The following is a 19,310-nucleotide window of genomic DNA, read 5'->3' as shown; positions in this document are numbered from 1 at the left end:
GTCACTCTGGTACACGCAATGCCAGACTGAACTCAGGACTTCATGCTTTTAAGCCCAGTGCTCTAGCCACTGTGCCACTTCACAGGCCACTTGAAATTTATGAAAATGCGAGTAGTCAGAATGCATGTAGCAATTTACATAAAAGCAACATGCACATGTAGCACAATTTTTAAATTAGTTTTTAAAATAAAAGTTTTATAAGAGGAAGAATAGCCTATTACCCACCAAATGGGGTTACTAGAGTAATATGAGCAGTAAGATTGGTGGCTGTGGAATCCCAGGTCGAGATGGCTGCTAACTGTTGTCCTGGGTTGTGAAAGCAATAAACAGAAAGAAAATCAACCCTTGGAATAAGGAATATATTTTAAAAATATAACAAAAGCAATAATCAAGTCACATAACTATACAAAATAATACTGGGCACATATTTGAATCTTCTACTATATCCACATTTAATGGTACTTCTACATGATAAGAAACAGGAGCACTAGCGTACATGAGTGAATAATAAAAGGGAAAAAAAACCTCTGACTTCCCAATAACAATTTCCTTCTTTTTTAATACTTATTTTACTTTGGTAATGAGAGAAAGACCAACCAGAGCATGGCTCAGCTCTGGCTTATGTTAGTGTCAAGGACTAAACCTGGGACCTTGGAGCTTAAGTTACGGTAAGCCTTTTCCATAATGATTATGCTATCTCCCAGTCCCATTTATTTCTTCATACTGGAAAGGGGATATAGTCTAGAAGGTTAAAAAACATTAAGAAGATAATGTTTTTCTATTTTTAATTCTGAAAATTATCATTTGGGGATAATAAAAGTCAAACCCTTGAAGAAATAATATCACATTCCTGTTGACATAATAATATATTATGCCAAATATGAGACTGATGTTAAGAAAGTAACAGTTCTCAGCAAATCAACTTATGAAAATTTAAAAGTGAAACCCATAGAGATGCGGGCTGTTATAGTGTTAGCAGTGTAAATTATCTACAAAATGGAGGACCCCCCCCAACTCTTCATCTGAACTACTCCAGCCTTTAGGTTCATGATAAGTCAACAATTTGTTTGGCTTTATATGTTAACTCTTTTTTCAGCCACCAGGTTTTAGGTGCTAACATTATGCCAACCAGACTTCCCTAGGCAGACGACCCTACCAATATGTCCTGGAGCCCCACTTCCCCAGAACCCCGCCCCACTAGGGAAAGAGAGAGAGACAGGCTGGGAGTATGGATCAACCTGTCAATGCCCATGTTCAGCAGGGAAGCCAGACCTTCCACCTTCTGCACCCCATAATGACCCTGGGTCCATACTCCCAGAGGGATAAAGAATAGGAAAGCTAGAGTTCTGATGGTGGGAATTGTGTGGAGTTGTACCCCTCTTATCCTATGGTTTTTGTCAGTGTTTCCTTTTTATAAATAAAAATTTTTTTAATTATAATAACTTTTGTTCACTAGCTAAGTTACTCATTGTCATTTTTTTTATATTTATTTATTTATTTATTTATTCCCTTTTGTTGCCCTTGTTGTTTTATTGTTGTAGTTATTATTGTTGTTGTTGTTGTTGTTGGATAGGACAGAGAGAAATGGAGAGAGGAGGGGAAGACAGAGAGGAGGAGAGAAAGATAGACACCTGCAGGCCTGCTTCATCGCCTGTGAAGCGACTCCCCTGCAGGTGGGGAGCCGGGGTTCAAACCGGGATCCTTATGCCGGTCCTTGTGCTTTGCGCCTCATTGTCATTTTTTTAAAAAGCAGCATTGGGGAAGACGAAAGCTCGCCTGCTAGAGCACCTGCCTTCTCATATTCCACCACACATGGGAGAACCACAGCACTGGGAGAACCTCTGTGGGTCGTGGAGTAGTACTATGATATTGCTTCCTATTTCTGTCTGGAAAACATGGATTTTTAAAGTTATTTCTTAAAATAAAAGTTTTATTGAAGCCCCAGCACCAATAAAAAAAAAAAAAAAAAAGAAAAAATGCACTGGTCCCTTGGCCTACACAGTATTTCTTTGTCTTTTTTATTCTAATGCTTATCCATCCTTCAAGAGAAAATGCAGGCTTCACCTACTCCTGGATATACCACCTAGTTAAATTAGTTGTCCCCATAATGCACTTATCTCCAAATACTTAATACACTGGAGAGTATTGGTCTACATTTTCTTCTCTCCAACTACACTGTTAACTTGAGTGTAAGGATTATACTAACCATCTCTATATTTCAATGTTGAAGATAGCCTCTCATTTGCAAGACAGTAATTATACCTACTTTTCACAGGATTTTAGTGTGGATTATCTACAGTGTTTGTGATTATCTAGCAAATGGTATATGCTCATTCTGTGTATATGTGTATATGGTATTTTCCAAGTGAATAAAGCTTAATTAAACCAAATCCTTCCTTTCAATTCTTTTTTAGGAGATCTAATTGAGTTTATTATTGCTAACATCATTCTTAAATAAATGAATGCAACCTTTATTTTATAATAACAAAGCTTCTTCACTCAGTTAATATAAAACTGATTATTAATAATATTAATATAAAAAGTAGCATATCTTCCCCTTCACTGATGAATACATCTAAAATATTCTTTTACTGTATTATTGCCTTATTTAGAACTGCATAGAATAAGAATACACAATTTAAAAATTGCCTACTTAAAAGAAATGACATTTTAAACATTTGCCAAGACACAAAAATATAAACAAACATAATACAGGCAGCATAATTTCAATAAACTATAAAAACTATTCTTAGCACAAGAACCCAGGTTCAAGCTCCACCTACACGAGGACGCTTCACAAGCAGTGAAGCGAGTATCTCATCTTTTCTCTTCCTCCCTCCTTTTTTCCCCCTCCCCTCTCAATTTCTCTCTGTCCTGTCAAATAAAACAGAAAGAAAAAAAAAAATGGCCATTGGGAGTGGTGGATTTGTAGTGTTAACACCAAGCCCCAGCAATAACCCTGGTGGTAATTAAAAATAAACAAACAAAAACTTATTTTTAGATAAAGCTAAAAACCAACTTAGGAATTTTAACTTGGTGTGATTTTAAAAAACTGAATTACTGTCAGTAAACATAAAGAATGAAAAAGATTTTTCCAAATTACTTAACACTGATACTCAATACATTCCAAAACTCTGAGCAATAAAAAAAAAAGCCAATAAAGAAGCATTCAATTTAATGGGAAGCCCCTAAATGAAAACCTGTCTTTACCTATAGGCAAACGATGCTTTTTATTTGCTGGAGTGGTTGCTGGAGACAACTGTGGAGTATTGTAGGGAGTCATTTCCAAACTGCTACTTTTTCCTGGCTTTGCCTGTGGCAGGTTTGACAGTAAATTGTCTAGAGCCATTCTGTCTTCTCTCAGCTGATCTCCAGACATTACACTCTTCATAAAATTTACCTGGCAGAAGGAAAAGGCCATCAGAGAAAAACAAGTGTTTCATCACTATATATGTTCACACAATGTACTCATTATGCTTCTACTCATTTAGCTTTTGAGAAAATCCTATTTTAAAAATAAAGCCATTACCAGAGTAATAAGCTGACTGTAGGTTATATAAACAACAGTTCTGCTCAATCCTTCCAGAAGATTAACAGAAGACATTGGAGGGGTTTCCACTGCACGGCCCCCAATCACAACATCAAGGAATGCAGCAACACAGCTCTGTCAAAACAGGAAAAGTCACAGTGATATATTTTCTCTCCAAAATAAGGCAAAACACTTTCTGGCTAAGATGGACAAGCATGAGGAAGATTTTTCTTCTTGAAAGCTCTAAGACTGAACTCTTAGAGGTGGAAGATAGCTTGCTCTGTAGGTCAGCAGTAGGGTGGATGCCTTGCCATGCACATAGCATCAAACGGAGCACTACAATACCAGGGCAAGTACCAGTGCTGTGGTGTCTCTCTCTGTGCTTCTCTCTCTGACTGAAATAAATAAAATGCAAGGTACTAGTATCACACACAGGAAAAAAATATATAAATTGATATAGAATAATCTCCCAAGATAATCTAGGAAGCAAACGTGATATAAAGCAATACACACTAACTGTCCTGCCTTGGGGGGTGAGGGGAAGGGCATACATAAAAACTAGCAACATCAGAACTTTAGGCACAGGAAATAAAGGCTAGACATCAGAGGTGAAAGAAACTTCACTGTATAATCTCTGAGTTTTAGAATAGGCAGAATGTATGGCCTACTTAACTTTTGATTAAATTTTATTTAGCTAAACTAGCTGAACAATGGTGCAAATGCTAACCCATGAAAGACAATCAAAATTATAGAAATTTGCTGCGTTGGATACCCAAAGACTTGATTGTGACACTTTTAAATAAAAGTTTTAATCAAACTTTAAAAATAAAAATCATCTTTAAATGTTTTTATTGGGGGGAATTAATGATTTTCAGTCAACAGTAGATACAGTTGCTGGTACATATGTAAACTTTCTCAGTTTTCTGAAAAACACCCTAGCCTCCCCACCTAGGTGTTCCTTCACCATCTTGCCCCGGGACTTGAATCCTCCCCTGCCTCTACCCCCCAGCTCTTTACTTTGGTGCAATACAATAAAAATAATCTTAAGACTTCTTTGATTCTAATTAGAGTATCATTTACTTAACACTTCCGTGAGAATTACTAAACATTAAAATGTTGCTTATTTAAGCACTGTATCCTATACAGCTACACCTAGATTAAGAAAAATAGTCGGCTGGACGGTGGCACACTGGGTTAAGCACACATAGTACTTACTATGTAGAAGGACCAGCACAAGGACCTGGGTTCAAGCCCTCGCTCCCCACCTGCAGCAGGGACACTCACAAGTGGTGAAGTAGGTCTACAGTTGTCTATCTTTTCTCTCCCTCTCTATCTCCCTCTCCCCTCTCAATTCCTGTCCTATTAAATAAAACTGAAAAAAGGGGGTTGGCTTCTAGGTAGGTTTGTAGTGTTAGCATGAGCCCCAGCAATAACCTAGGTGACAAAAATAAAAAAGTATTTAATCCATATAGCACCTAAAAACAGTAGTTAATGAACATAGTGAGCATAATGAAGCTCACTATTACTTTGGGCAGCCTTTCCTATAAGCAGCATTTCATATGGCACAGTATTGATTCTTACTTTGTCAAATTTTCCAAGACTGCTCTTTGTCCGGGGATCTCCCTCTTCAGAACCAGTCATTGCTAATTGTTGCAAGAGACGGCCAACCTATAACACAAAGGAGTGGTAGGAGACATAGGCTATAGGTAATTCCTGTTAAGAAAAGCACTTCCATTCAAGTCTACAAGTCTATTCCATGTAAACGATAAAAATATAAAGTATGTTTCATAATAAAAGTCATACCACCTGACCAGGCATACAAAGTAGGGTTCCAAATAAAATGTTCTTGTCTACATCAGCTTTACAATTGAGTTGTAGGTAAAGTCAAGACTCATTTTTGCACAGGAAAAAAAAAACACACACACACACAGAGAAAAAGGGCAGAGGTGATAGCATAATGGTTATGCAAAAAGACTCTCATGCCTTAGTCTCCAAAGTCCCAGATTTAATCCCCTGAACCACCATAAACTAGAGCTCAGCAGTGCTCTAGAAAAAAAGAAAAAGAAGAAAGGAGGAGAAGAGAGGAAGAAGAAGAAGAAGGAAGGAGAAAGGGAAAAAGAAAGAGAAGAAGGAGACAGATAAAATACATCATTACTTTTCTTTTTTTTTTTAATATTTATTTTATTTATTTATTCCCTTTTGTTGCCCTTGTAGTTATTATTGTTGTTGTCGTTGTTGGATAGGACAGAGAGAAACGGAGAGAGGAAGGGAAGACAGAGAGGAGGAGAGAAAGATAGACACCTGCAGACCTGCTTCACCGCCTGTGAAGCAACTCCCCTGCAGGTGGGGAGCCGGGGTTCGAACCGGGATCCTTATGCCGGTCCTTGTGCTTTGCGCCACCTGCGCTTAGCCCGCTGCGCTACAGCCTGACTCCCACATCATTACTTTTCAATAACACAATATATTTAAACAGTATTATATAAAATAAATTGAAATTTTAGCTTTAAGTTTTTTCTTAACAGTTGGAAATAAAACTACAATACCTTTTTTTCTGAAATATTCATGTGTTTAGAAATCTTTTAGGGGCCAGGTGGTGGTGCACCTGGTTAAGTGCACACATTAGAGTGCACAAGGACCTGGGTTCAAGCCACTGGTGCCCATCTGCAGGGGGAAAGCTTCACGAGTGGTAAAGCAGGGCTGCAGGTGTTTCTCTGTCTCTCTCCCTCTCTACCTCCCTCTCCTCAATTTCTGGCTGTCTATCCAATAAATAAATAAAGATAATTTTTAAAAGAAATCTTTTGATTTGTTAAAGTTGACTCAAACATTTTCAAATTAGTAGTAGATGTTTTTTCTTATATACCATGAAGTACTACATTTTTTTCTAGATTTCAAGACAAAAAAAAAATCCTCCAGAACATAAGTAGTATTAAAAAAACAAATACCACCTGAAAGCAGAAGTACACTAGAGTTTGCAGTGAGTACCCCCCTGACACTTCCTCTCCACTATTCCAAGCTGTGGGTCCATGATTGCTCAACAATTTGTTTGGCTCCGTATGTTAACTCTCTTTTCAATCACCAGGTTCCAGATGCCACCAGGATGCTGGCCAGGCTTCCCTGGATTGAAGACCCCACCAATGTGTCCTGGAGCTCAGCTTTCCCAGAGACACACCCTACTAGGGAAGGAGAGAGGCAGACTGGGAGTATGGATTGACCAGTCAACGCCCATGTTCAGCGGGGAAGCAATTACAGAAGCCAGACCTTCTACCTTCTGCAACCCTCAATGACCTTGGGTCCATGTTCCCAGAGGGATAGAGAATGGGAAAGCTATCAGGGGAGGGGGTGGGTTATGGAGATGGGGTGGTGGGAATTGTGTGGAGTTGTACCCCTCCTACCTTATGGTTTTGTTAATTAATCCTTTCTTAAATAAAAAAAAATTAAAAAAAAACAAATACCAACTCATAACAAGTTCTTAATTTTCCAAAGTAAACTATTACTCCTGTTATAATTTTAAACTTTTTTTTTTCCTCACAGGGGTAAACCACTAGCTTCTGGTGAGAACAGGGTTTGAACCTGAAGCTCTGTTTGCCTCAGGGTCCATGTGCAGAGCCACTACACCATGCCAGCACTCTGCTAATTTTAAACTTTTTTAAAATTTTTTTTAATATTTATTTATTTATTCCCTTTTGTTGCCCTTGTTGTTTTATTGTTGTAGTTATTATTGTTGTTGTCGTTGTTGGATAGGACAGAGAGAAATGGAGAGAGGAGGGGAAGACAGAGAGGAGGAGAGAAAGACACCTGCAGACCTGCTTCACCGCCTGTGAAGCGACTCCTCTGCAGGTGGGGAGCCGGGGTTCGAACCGGGATCCTTATGCCGGTCCTTGTACTTTGCGCCACCTGCACTTAACCCGCTGCGCTACAGCCGGACTCCCAATTTTAAAATTTTTAAAGCCAAGCCATTCTGTGGGAAGTTATCATTCAGCATTATCTTAGTATCTGGGACACCTTTTTTTTTTTTTCGTTTTTGAAAATACGTGATTAACTATTGAAATGTCAAAAATTAAAGCTACAAGTTGAGCATCTTAGATTTGATAACGAAGTTTTTATTTAATTTCAGGGATTTATATATAGGTAATTGTTATATATGCCATCCTGATAGAACTGAACATGGAAAAAAAATAGCTTATCATTAAAAAGAAAAATCAGGGTTGGGAGACAGTTCACCCAGCAGAATATACATTTTACCATGCACAAGGACCCAGATTCAAGCCCCTCTGTGTCATATAAGGTGAACATTCACAAGAGATGCTGTGATGTCTCTTCTGTCTGCCTCTCTCCAACTCCCCCTGTCTAACTCTTAAATTAGAAAGGGAGAAGCAAGTTGGAGGGAGGGAGTTCAACGGAAGGTATGGAAATTAAAAAAGGGGGGGAGGAGCCAAATTGTGGCTTATATGGTAAAGCCTGTGTGTTACAATGCTCAGGAACCCAGGTTCAAGCACCCAGTACTCACCTGCAGAAGGAAAGCTTTATGAGTGGTGAGCAGTGCTACAGGTGTCTCTCTTTTTCTATCTCCCCTCCCCTCTTAATTTCTGTCACTATCTAAAATAAATACTTTTTTTAAAAGGAAAGTCACTCCTTCCTTTCTTTCCTTTTCTTTTTTTCCCCCTTTTATTTTGTTTCTAAAGATTTATGTTTAGCACAAGCCTTGATATGTGTGGAGACCTGGGTTTGACCCTATCACCACAAGGTGGCACCATGGACAGCACCAGGGTAATCCATGGATGGTGGAGTGCTACAATGGTATTTCATCCTCCCTGCAGTCTCCCTCTTTCTCTAAGAATAATGAATAAATAAATACAGCCTAGGGGAGTCATTCAGCAGTATTATCACACATGCACAAGACCCCAGGTCACTCCCCAGTGGTATTTTAGAAAAAGAAAAAATATTTATTTAATTTATGAAAGAGAGAGGATTGCCATGTGTGCAACTCAGGCTTGAGCCTGGCCCCCACTTCTGTGAAGGAAGCTTTGGTGCTGTGTTCTCTTTCACCATTCTTTCTTTTTTTCTTTTCTTTTTTTTATATTTATTTCCCTTTTGTTGTCCTTGTTTTTATTGTTGTTGTTATTGTTAAGTTTAAAATATTTATTTATTCTCTTTTGTTGCCCTTGTTGTTATTGATGTCATCGTTGTTAGATAGGACAGAGAGAAATGGAGAGAGGAGGGGAAGACAGAGAGGGGGAGAGAAAGACACCTGCAGACCTGCTTCACCACCTGTGAAGCGACTCCCCTGCAGGTGGGGATCCAGGGACTAGAACCATGATCCTTGCGCCAGTCCTTGTGCTTAATGCCATGTGCGCTTAACCCACGGCGCTACTGCCCAACTCCTTTCACCATTCTTTCTATGACTCTTTACCATTCTGGGAAGGAAGAAAGGAAGGGAGGGAGGAAGAAGGAACACTACTCTAATATATGCAGATATGCAGTGCTGGAGATTGAACCCAGGGCCACACACAAGCAAGTCCTGTGCCTGACCCACTGAGATACTTTCTATTTGGTGGAGATACAGTGTATATAACTTAATACATATATTGAATATTTATCTATTTATATATGCGTTAAGCAAATCTACTCTTTTTCGTGTATTCCTGGGAAATCAGATCTGATTACTAGATTCCCTTGAGATCTAATAAAAAGATGTGAGTAGTTCAGACAATTAGGGAAAAAAATACTAATTGAAATCCAAAAATCCCATTTCTGAAACTCTTAGGACAAGACTAATTAGTAAGCTTCAGAATTTAAATATTTTAGACAGGTCAACATATGTAACAAATATAGTGTTTAGGGTAGCATTCTATAGTCTAGTACATTAATATTTCTTCATAAAAACATGACTTCATTAGCAATAAAAATGTAATGAACAATTATAGTCTGTTAGGATTTTTGGTGTGTGTGTGTGTGTGTGTGTGTGTGTGTGTGTGTGTGTGTGTGTGTGTGTGTTTTAAATAGAATCAGAGGGACAGAGAAAGAGTAAAAGAGACCACAACATTGAAACTTCTTTCAATGCAGAGGGGCAGGATCAAACCTGGGATACATGCATCATCTATGTGAGAAATTTCACTGGCCCTCGTGTTAGACTTTACTAATAAGAATTCTATAAAAGACAGCAGAGATAGCATAATGGTTATGCAAAAAGATCTTCATGCCTAAAGCTCTGAGGTCCCAGGTTTAATTCCCAGCACCACCATAAGCCAGAGTTGAACAGTCTACCTCTCTCACTAAAATAAATTATATATATATTAAAGAAAGATAAAAACATCCTCAGTTTTCAACCATTCCAGATTTTGAAATTACAGGAAAGGATTTTTTATTTTTCCTTTTGGTGTCAATGGGGCTTTCTGCTCCAAGGCTGAATTTTTCAGTTAGAAAGATACAAAGGATAGGGAGACAGCATACACACTAATGCCTGAGGCTCTGAGGTCCCAGGCTCAATCCACAGCACCAACATAAACTAAAAGTAAGCAGTGCTCTGCTCTCAGGGTCTCTCTTAATGATTTTTTAATTATCTTTATTTATTGGATAGAGACAGCCAGAAATTAAGAGGGAGATAACAGAGACACCTGCAGCACTGCTTCACCATTCGCAAAGCTTTCCCCCTGCAGGTGGGGACCAGGGGCTTGAACCCTCGTCCTTATGTATTGTATCATGTACTCAACCAGGTGCACTACCACCTGGCCCCTCTCTATCTCTGTCTCTCCCTCTGTCTCTCTCTCATTTAAATAAATACAATCTTTAAATATATGTATGTCTGGTAGTTGGAAAAGTCATGAAGTGTTTTTTTATGCAAAAAAAAAAATGTGTCAGGACTTTTCTGACAACCCAATAAAAGAGACAGAAATATAGACACCAAAGCACTGAAGTGCAGTGGGGGCTAGGCTTGAACCTGGGCTATGGCCATGGCATATCAAGTACACTATCCTAGTGAGTTATCTTGCAGGCCCATTATGGACTTATCCTAAAAAATAATAATAATAAATCAAAAAATAAAAAGGAAAGGGGGCCCAGCAGTGGTGCACCAGGTTAAGCACACATAGTACAAAGCACAAGGATCACAGTTTGAGTCCCCGGCTCCTCACCTGCAGGGAGGTCACATTACAAGCTGTGAAGCAGGTCTGCAGGTATTTATCTTACTCTTTCCCTATCTTACCCTCCCTTCTGAATTTCTCTCTGTCCTATCCAAAAAAAAAAAAAAAAAATCGAAAAAATGGTCACAGGAGCAGTAGATTCTCAGTGCAGGCATCGAGCTCCAGCAATAACCCTGGAAGCAAAAAAAAAAAAAAAAAAAGGAAAAAAAATAACTAATCAACCTACATTATTCAGATGGACCCCATTTTAGAAAATAAAGCAAAATAACTAACACAAAACATTTTCTGACTATAACATTTTAAAATCCCTTTTAGCTAGTGATACTAACATTTTTGAAAGTTAAAAAAAACAGAATGTACGAATAAAGGAATATTGTCATCAGCTTCCTATTCCCAACCCCAGCATCCAATCAAATGATTTTAAACAAAATGACATGTTAACATTGGTTGCGTGGTCCAGGAGGTGGCACAATGGCTAAGGAACTAGACTCTCAAGCATGAGGTCCTTAGTTCAATCCCCAGCAGCATATGTACCAGAGTGATGTCTGGCTCTTTCTCCTCCTATCTTTCTCATTAATAAAATAAATAAAATCTTGAAAAAAAAAAACATTGGTTGCAAAAGCATACCTGCATCAGATTAAATCTTGCCACCTCATTAATAGGAGCATCAGAAATTATCCCGTATTGTTCTGGATTGACAACTGCAGGACAAATAAAGCAGGCCAACAGGAGATCTGTGCACATTGCCCTGACCTCCCCAACTTCGAGTCTATCAACACAGGAGAGGGTTTTGTACATCTGTGACACAATCCACCTCAAGCTATGTGGAAAGCAGTATGTATTCTGTTTGAGATAACCAATAAATTTGTTCACTAAAGCAACGAGTTTGGCCTCATTAGAATCCACCATCTCTTGAACCTTTTGCCTAAATCTATCTGAACCTTTCTCTCCAAAGAGTTTTTCCTGTTGAGATGGAGAGAACCTCTCAATTAGTTTGTTGGGATCTGTTTCCAGGTGATCTTCATCTTCAACAAGCAGCTGCATGATTGGCTCATGTAAAGTAGCTGTGAGGAAAAGTTTGGCAGAAAATAGTCCTTCAGAAAAAAGTTTAAATAAGATGCTGAAGGCACAAGTTCCTCTCCGCAAAAGTCGTCTGGGGTTGTCACTTTCTTTAAGTTCAAACTCTATCAAGTACCTCAAAACCTGAAGGAGGTAGCTTTCATCTTCTTGCATGATACAGTTACCATAGAGAGAAGTAAAAACTGTATATATAACACTTTGCGTGTTCTCTTGATTAAGTTTCTCTCCAGCAACCAAAGAGGAGGCAATAAGACGAGGATTTTCCCTTAATCGACTCAAGAATTCTCCATAAGCAGTTTCCTGAAATCCCAACTGCTTATATCCATCAACAAATTGTGTATCTTCCAAAATCTTGGCATGTTGGCAGCATTCAGCAGGGGATGCCTCAGCGCTTAAAAAAATGAAAGAACATGCAAAATAATAAAATCAAGAGCAGTAATAACATAACACATACACTATACTGACACAGAGATGTAAGTTGATTATAGTCTCAGCGGTGAGATCACTCTGAATTGCTAAAATTTTTTAGACTGTTAGCATCAAATGTGTAAAGACAAAAGCAAAATGTACAAAGGAAGAAAAAGAAAAGAACAAACAGGAACAAATTTCTCATATTAGAAAATAATTGATGGAGGGCTGGGAGATAACTTAGCAGATGGAGTGCAGGCTTTAAACTATTAGAGCCTGGGTTTGAGTCCCAGAACCACATGAGAGCATCACACAGACAGCACAATAGGAGGTGTGTTGAGGTGGAACCCTGCTGTAGTAGCCCTCCCTTCTCTTGCTAAAAACAGAGTAAAAACATTGGACCAGGGGGAGTCGGGCAGTAGCGCAGCAGGTTAAGCACACATGGCGCCAAGCACAAGAACCAGCAAAAGGATCAAGCTGGTTCAAGTCCCCGGCTCCCCACCTGCAGGGGAGTCGCTTCACAGGCGGTGAAGCAGGTCTGTAGGTGTCTGTCTTTCTCTCCCCCTCTCTGTCTTGGCAGCTTAACAAGTGGTGAAGCAGAGCAACAGGTATCTCTCTGTCTCTCCCTCTCTATCTCTCTCATCTCTCTCAATTTCTCTCTGTCCTATCAAAAGAAAAGGAAAAAATAAAGAAAAATAAAAAGTGTTTCTAAGAACAAGTGAACAATGAAGTATTAACATAGTGAAGTGAGGCTTCTAGAATAGAAATGCAAAGGGTCAAGGAGATATCTCACTGAAGAGGGTACCTGCCTGGCCACATGCACAGCCCACATTCCTACCCCAGCACCACATGGCAGGTGCCATGGATCTGGGGTAAAGCTCCAGTGTTATGGTAGCTCTCCCTCTGTCTCTCTGAATTAAAAGGCAGGCTTAGGGAGTCGGACGGTAGTGCAGTGGGTTAGGTGCACGTGACACAAAGCACAAGGACCGGCATAAGGATCCCAGTTCCAGCCCCCGGCTCCCCACCTGCAGGGGAGTCGCTTCACAGGCAGTGAAGCAGGTCTGCAGGTATCTGCCTTTCTCTCCCCTTCTCTGTCTTCCCCTCCTCTTTACATTTCTCTCTATCCTATCCAACAACAACAACATCAATAACAACAACAACTACAACAATTGTTTTATAACAACAAAAGGGAATAAATAATATAATAAATATAAATAAGAAAAAATATTTAAAAGGCAGGCTTAGAAAATTGCACATGCAGGGGGCCAGGCAGTAGAGCAGAGGATTAAGCGCACATAGTATGAAGCTCAAGGACCCGCACAAGGATCTCCCCCCCCGGCTCCCCACCTGCAGGGGGGTCGTTTCACAGGCAGTGAAGCAGGTGTGCAGCTATCTTTCTCTCCCCCTCTCTATTTACCCTTCCCTCCTCCCCTCTCAATTTCTCTCTGTCCTAATTAAAAAAGGGGGGGGGGCTGCCAGAAGCGGTGGATTCATAGTGCCAGCACTGAGCCCCAGCAACTGGAGGCAAAATAAATAAAATTTTTTAAAAATCATAAAATTGCACAAGCATGCAGTATCATCAGCACCAAAACTAAAACTGAAAGCAACTTGATATACACTATCAAAACACAGAAACAGTAGCCCAGGAGATAGTGCAGTGGATAAAACACTGGTCCTGAGTTTGATGCCCAGCATCACATGTTCATATTCTCTCTCAACAATAAAATCTTGAAGAAAATTTTAAAATAAACATGCAGATATCAAATAATATTAGGGGAAAAGCAAAATACAAGACAATTACTGGAGACAACAATAAAATGTCGTATAAAATAATAAAAATTAGTTATTGTAGTATAAAATGTCAATATTTAAGTTGTGATTCTCTATATAACAATGCTTAAATTAATCAACAAATAAATATTTTTGTAATACTTTAAAATAGTTTTTAATTTATTTTTTTATTCGGTAGTACAGAGAGAAATTGAAAGGGGGGGTCGGGAGATAGAGGAAGAGAAAAAGAGAGACACCTGAAACATTACTTCACTGCCTGTGAAGTTTTCCCCCTGCAGATGGGAATCAGGGACTTGAATCCAGGTTCTTGAGCACTGTACTGTGTTTGTTCAACCAGGATAGCCATCACCAAGCCTCCAATTTAAAGTATCTTAAACCATGTACTTTTTTTCCCCAAATTATCATTTTATACATATATATTTTTTTTTACATTTATTTATTTTCCTTATTGTTCTTTATTGTTGTAATTATTATTGTTGTTGTTATTGATGTCGTTAGATAGGACAGAGAGAAATCAAGAGAGGAGGGGAAGACAGAGGGGGAGAGAAAGACACCTGCAGACCTGCTTCACCATTGAACCAGGATCCTTAAGCCAGCCTTTGTGCTTCACACCACATGCACTTAACCCGTCACACTACCTCCTGGCTCCCCCCAAATTATTTTATTGGTAGAATAACAGTTTACAAGACATATTCACATGTAAGTACAATTTCTTTTCTTTTTAGGATTTTATTTATTTATTAATAAGAATGATAGGAGGAGAGAGAAAGAACCAGACATCACTCTGGTACATGTGCTGCCAGGGACTGAACTCAGGGTCTCATGCTTGAGAATCCAATGCTTTATCCACTGTACCACCTGCCAGACTACACTACAATTTCTTTTAAACCACACAATTTACAGGAAATAGATTCAGTTAGTTAGCAGTTAGCACAGAATGACATTGATTCAATCACAAATTTTTCTTTACCTGGTTATAATAAGTCGATCCAAATTAATTCTCTGTTGCTTAGCAATCCACGCTGTACGATACAACTTTTCAGCTGTCTTAAGTACATCTGCATTGAGCCTCTGAATAAGCTGTTTCTCAGAGTTCACATATAAGCGTTCCTGCTTGAGGTGATGGGCCAAAGTATGAATATCTAGCTTCACCATCTTCAAATGTGGAAAGGGTACATAGGCTGATCACTAAGAATGAAAAGACAAATTTTAAAAGTTTATGTCACTCGTTTTTCCAAAATTAAAAAGGCAGAAATCAGTAAGAATCAGGTTACATTTAGTACCATAATTCACTTTTTTTCTTCCTCAGAGCATAGCTCAGCTCTGGTGTTGTGGTGGTGTGGGGAATTAAACCTGGAACTTGCGAGTCTCAGGCATGAGAATATGTATGCATACCATTATTGCTATCTCCCCTGCCTGACTCCTTTATTTATTTCTTTAAGTGTGGCGGAGTGGTAAAGACAAGTACCAAGACAAATGGACAAGCACCTGTCTGTATTTCCTCTGCTCCAGTTGTACCACCATGTGTCCTCATACCTGCACTGAGCAGCAAGGAATAGGAAAGATTCAAGTGCAGGCTACTGTTTTTTAATCTCTCACAACTCCAAAGGTGACCCATGTGTGAGATCCCACGATAGATCCCTTGTGCTACACTGATGTTCTGGTCTGGTTCTCTCTCTCAATAAATAATTATTTTGAAAATCTCCATATTTACTACTGTAGGTTCATAACAGAAAAATTGCTAAGGAGGGAACAGGTGGTGACTTAAGCAGTAGAGCCTTCATGTCACCTGGGTTCCAGTTCCAGTTCCCACCTGCAGGGGGAAGGCTTCACAAGTAGTGGAGCAGTGTTACAGGTTCTCTCCTGCCAGAAGGAAGGAAAGAAGGAAAGAAGTAAGGGAGGGAGGGAGGGAAGAAGGGGTGAAGGGAAGAAAGGGAAAGGATAAGAAGGGCATGTAGCTGGGGATAGTGGAGTCATGCAACCACTGAACCCCAGGAATAACCCTAGCAGAAGAATGAGGAAAAAAAGAGGGAGGGAGAAAGAGAGGGAGGGAGGGAGGGAAAATTGGTAAGAAGTTCACACAGATAACGCATTGCTTTGCCATATGTGCAACCCAGGTTTGAATCTAGCCTGAACCACATGGGAGGAAGTTTTAGAACTGCGGCTTCTTTCTCTCTGTCTCTAACTGCAAGTCAGTCCAGAGTGGTGAAGTAGGGGAGGGAGAAGAAAGAAAAGGAAAGGAGAGGGGAGTGAAGGGGATGAGGAGGATGGGGAGAAGGAGGAAAGGAGAGGGGGAAGAATAGGAGGAAAGGAGAAAAACCGGTAAGTGCAAGGACCAGTGTAAGGATTCCGGTTCCAGCCCCCGGCTCCCCGCCTGCAGGGAGTCCCTTCACAGGCGGTGAAGCAGGTCTGCAGGTGCATATCTTTCTCTCCACCTCTCTGTCTTCCCCTCACTCCATTTCTCTCTGTCCTATCCAACAACAACAATAATAACTACAAAAGTAAAATTAACAAGGGCAACAAAAGGGAATAAATATCTATTTTTAAAAAACTGGTAAGAACAGATAAAAAAGAAAAAGTTCCTAATAAAGCTACTGGAGTTAAGTAACAGGAATTTCCTTGACTGCTCTCTTTACTATTACAGTCATTCAACATATCCTGTTGACTCTAGCTCAAAATATATATCAAATTTAACTATATGCCATCACCATGATCTCTCACCCAGAAGTCTACAAAAACTACTTCCTAATTCATCACCCTACTTCCTTTCTTATATTTAGAGAATATGATCTATACACAGGAATAAGACATACATTAAACATAAGTCAGATCACTTTATTGCCCTGCTAGAAACCATTTAAGATCTTATTTTATACTTAGAATAAAATCTAAAGGCTCAAAAAAAAAATCTAAAGGTTCTACGTGCTACTTATCTCCTGCAATTCTACGCTTGCTCACAAAGATGCCAACACACTGGCCTTGCACAAATAGGACAGTAATGCCCCTTCCTCAAAGCCTCTGCTTTTGATGATGCTTCTGTCTGGAAGGCTTTTCTTCCAAGGTTATCTTCTGTGCCTCCTTCAAGTTTCTATGCTCAAATTTCTATTTACAATAACCTTCTCTTAAAAGAAAAGAAAAAGACATATCACTTCCAGTTCCCTCTGTCAGCTTTTTTTTAATATTTATTTTACTTATTTATTCCCTTTTGTTGCCCTTGTTGTGTCAGCTTTTATTTTTCAAGTACTTGCTCCTATCCCGCATTATATTACAGGCATCTACTTGCATGTTCATCCTGCTTAACAGTATGATTCTGCCACTATCAAGTAAGGGCCACCAGGGTCAAAGTCTATTTTGTTCTCTCACAATTATAATATCGGAGCTGAGAAGATGGTCTGACACACAGCAGACACTGAATAAATATTTCCCAAATAAATTAATAAAATCACATATGTTGTGTTTCTCTAGTCACTAAATATACAAATCACACACATGCTTTAAAACATCATTTGAAGTATACCCTTGAACTTAGCATGCTGCCAGACCACAAATGTTTTATAACAAAAGGCATGCCTGTCTTCCAGACAACTAAATACAGTTATGTGTCTAGACAGCAGACAGTCATTAACTTAGAAAAACACTTCTCATTGAGAATTATTATGAATACCTATCTGAAAGTCGCTATAATGGTAGAATGTTAATGTTCACAAAAAAGATGGTGATAATTATGTAAGGTGAAAGATGTGTTAATTAACCTTGTGGAACGTTCTGCAATAGGTACATGCATTAAAGTATCATATTATATAGCTTAAGTTTACAAATCTTATACTGTCAACTGTATTTCAATAAAACTAGAGGGGAGGAGTTCCAGCTAATCAGATTCATAAATGACATTAATGTATCTCTTTGGAAGTAATAACTAAATTAACACAATTTGTGGCAAATTCAGATTCTCAAAGAGATGACAATCTAGACCAAAAAGTTCTTAACAATTTTCAAGAGTACATATGTGTGTGTGCGTGTATACATATATATATATATATATATATATTGCTAAAACAAAACAATTAAACATATGTTAAAAGGTAGAAATATACTTAAAGAGCACACAACTTGCATGTGTGAGGCATCATTTTTGTTCCCGAGCACTGAATATACTAGAGCAGTGATCTGGTTCTCATTCTCTCTCATAAAATAAATAAATCTTGGAGGTCAGGCAGTAGCGCAGCAGGTTAGGTGCACATGGCGCAAAGCACAAGGACCAGAATAAGGATCCTGGTTCAAGCCCCTGACTCTCCACCTGCAGGGGAGTAGCTTCACAGGTGGTGAAGCAGGTCTGCAGGTGTCTTTCTCTCTTCCTCTGTCTTCCCTTCCTCTTTCCATTTCTCTCTGTCCTATCCAACAACAAACGACATCAACGACAACAGCAATAATGACCACAGCAAGGCTATGACAACAAGGGCAACAAAAGGGGGGAAAAAACGGCCTCCAGGAGCAGTGGATTCATGGTGCAGGCACTGAGCCCCAGCAATAACCCTGAAGGCAAAAAATAAATAAATAAATAAATAAATAAATAAATAAATAAATCTTTTAAATGATTGGGGGGGAAAGGTAAAAGAGATAATATATCATGATACATGAAATTTATATTCAAATTTCAGTATTTATAAATAAAGTTAAAAGAAATAGGTCAGGATTGGGGAATAGATGGGAATACAGCAGCTAAGGGGATAGCTCAAATGGCAGAGCATCAGACTTGTATGCCTGAAGTTCCCAGTTCAATCCCATATGCCTTAAGTTCCCAGTTCAATCCTCAGTGCCATGCATACTTGGAGTAGTGCTCTGGTTTCTCTTTCTTTCTCTCTGTTCTGCCTTTAGCAGCTCCTTTTTCTAATTAATTCTATATTCCTTATCCAAAAAAAAAATTTTTTTTTGCCTCTGGGTTATCGCTGGGGCTCACTGAATCCACTGCTCCTGGAGGCCATCTTTTTTCCACTGTTGTGCTGCTGTTATTGCTGTTGTTGTTGTTGTTGTTGTTGTTGTTGTTGTTGTTTTGGATAGGACAGAGAGAAATTGTGAGAGGAGGGGAAGACAGAGGGGGAGAGAAAGGTAGACACCTACAGACCTGCTTCACCACTTGTGAAGCAACCACCCCTGCAGGTGGAGAGCTGGGGGCTTGAACCTGGATCCTTGCTCCAGTCCTAACGCTTCACACTATATGTGCTTAACCCAATGCACTACATCCAGGCCCACCCCAAAAAAAAATTTAACTGAGTTCAGCCAACACCACATCTATTGGCTCAGACACCTTCTAAAAACAACACCATACATAAAAATAATAAGGCCAAATAAGGTTATCACTTTAA

The 19,310-nt window shown here is 39.2% G+C and overlaps 1 protein-coding gene and 1 non-coding gene across 6 annotated transcripts in view; both read right to left on the bottom strand.

Annotated features, from left to right (window-relative positions):
* The window catches only part of GAPVD1 (GTPase activating protein and VPS9 domains 1), a 96,750-nt gene that overhangs the window by 38,898 nt on the left and 38,542 nt on the right, over window positions 1-19,310 (bottom strand). For all 5 annotated transcript variants that reach the window (XM_007539991.3, XM_060200151.1, XM_060200150.1 and 2 more), the window contains 5 exons: window positions 14,918-15,135; window positions 11,296-12,139; window positions 5,111-5,197; window positions 3,530-3,664; window positions 3,211-3,400 (listed from right to left, as the gene is read on the bottom strand). In XM_007539991.3, the coding sequence (XP_007540053.1) occupies window positions 3,211-3,400; window positions 3,530-3,664; window positions 5,111-5,197; window positions 11,296-12,139; window positions 14,918-15,102 (1,441 nt within the window). In that variant the 5' untranslated portion in view covers window positions 15,103-15,135. The remainder of the gene's footprint in view (window positions 1-3,210; window positions 3,401-3,529; window positions 3,665-5,110; window positions 5,198-11,295; window positions 12,140-14,917; window positions 15,136-19,310) is intronic.
* Window positions 15,387-15,521, bottom strand: LOC132541125 (small nucleolar RNA SNORA55). The gene has a single exon (XR_009552299.1). It is a non-coding gene; the product is annotated as a small nucleolar RNA SNORA55 (small nucleolar RNA).

This window comes from Erinaceus europaeus, chromosome 10, assembly GCF_950295315.1.
Source record: "Erinaceus europaeus chromosome 10, mEriEur2.1, whole genome shotgun sequence".
NCBI lineage: Eukaryota > Metazoa > Chordata > Mammalia > Eulipotyphla > Erinaceidae > Erinaceus > Erinaceus europaeus.
The sequence above is the reverse complement of the archived record's forward strand: the minus strand, read 5'-3'. Positions and strand labels throughout refer to the sequence as shown.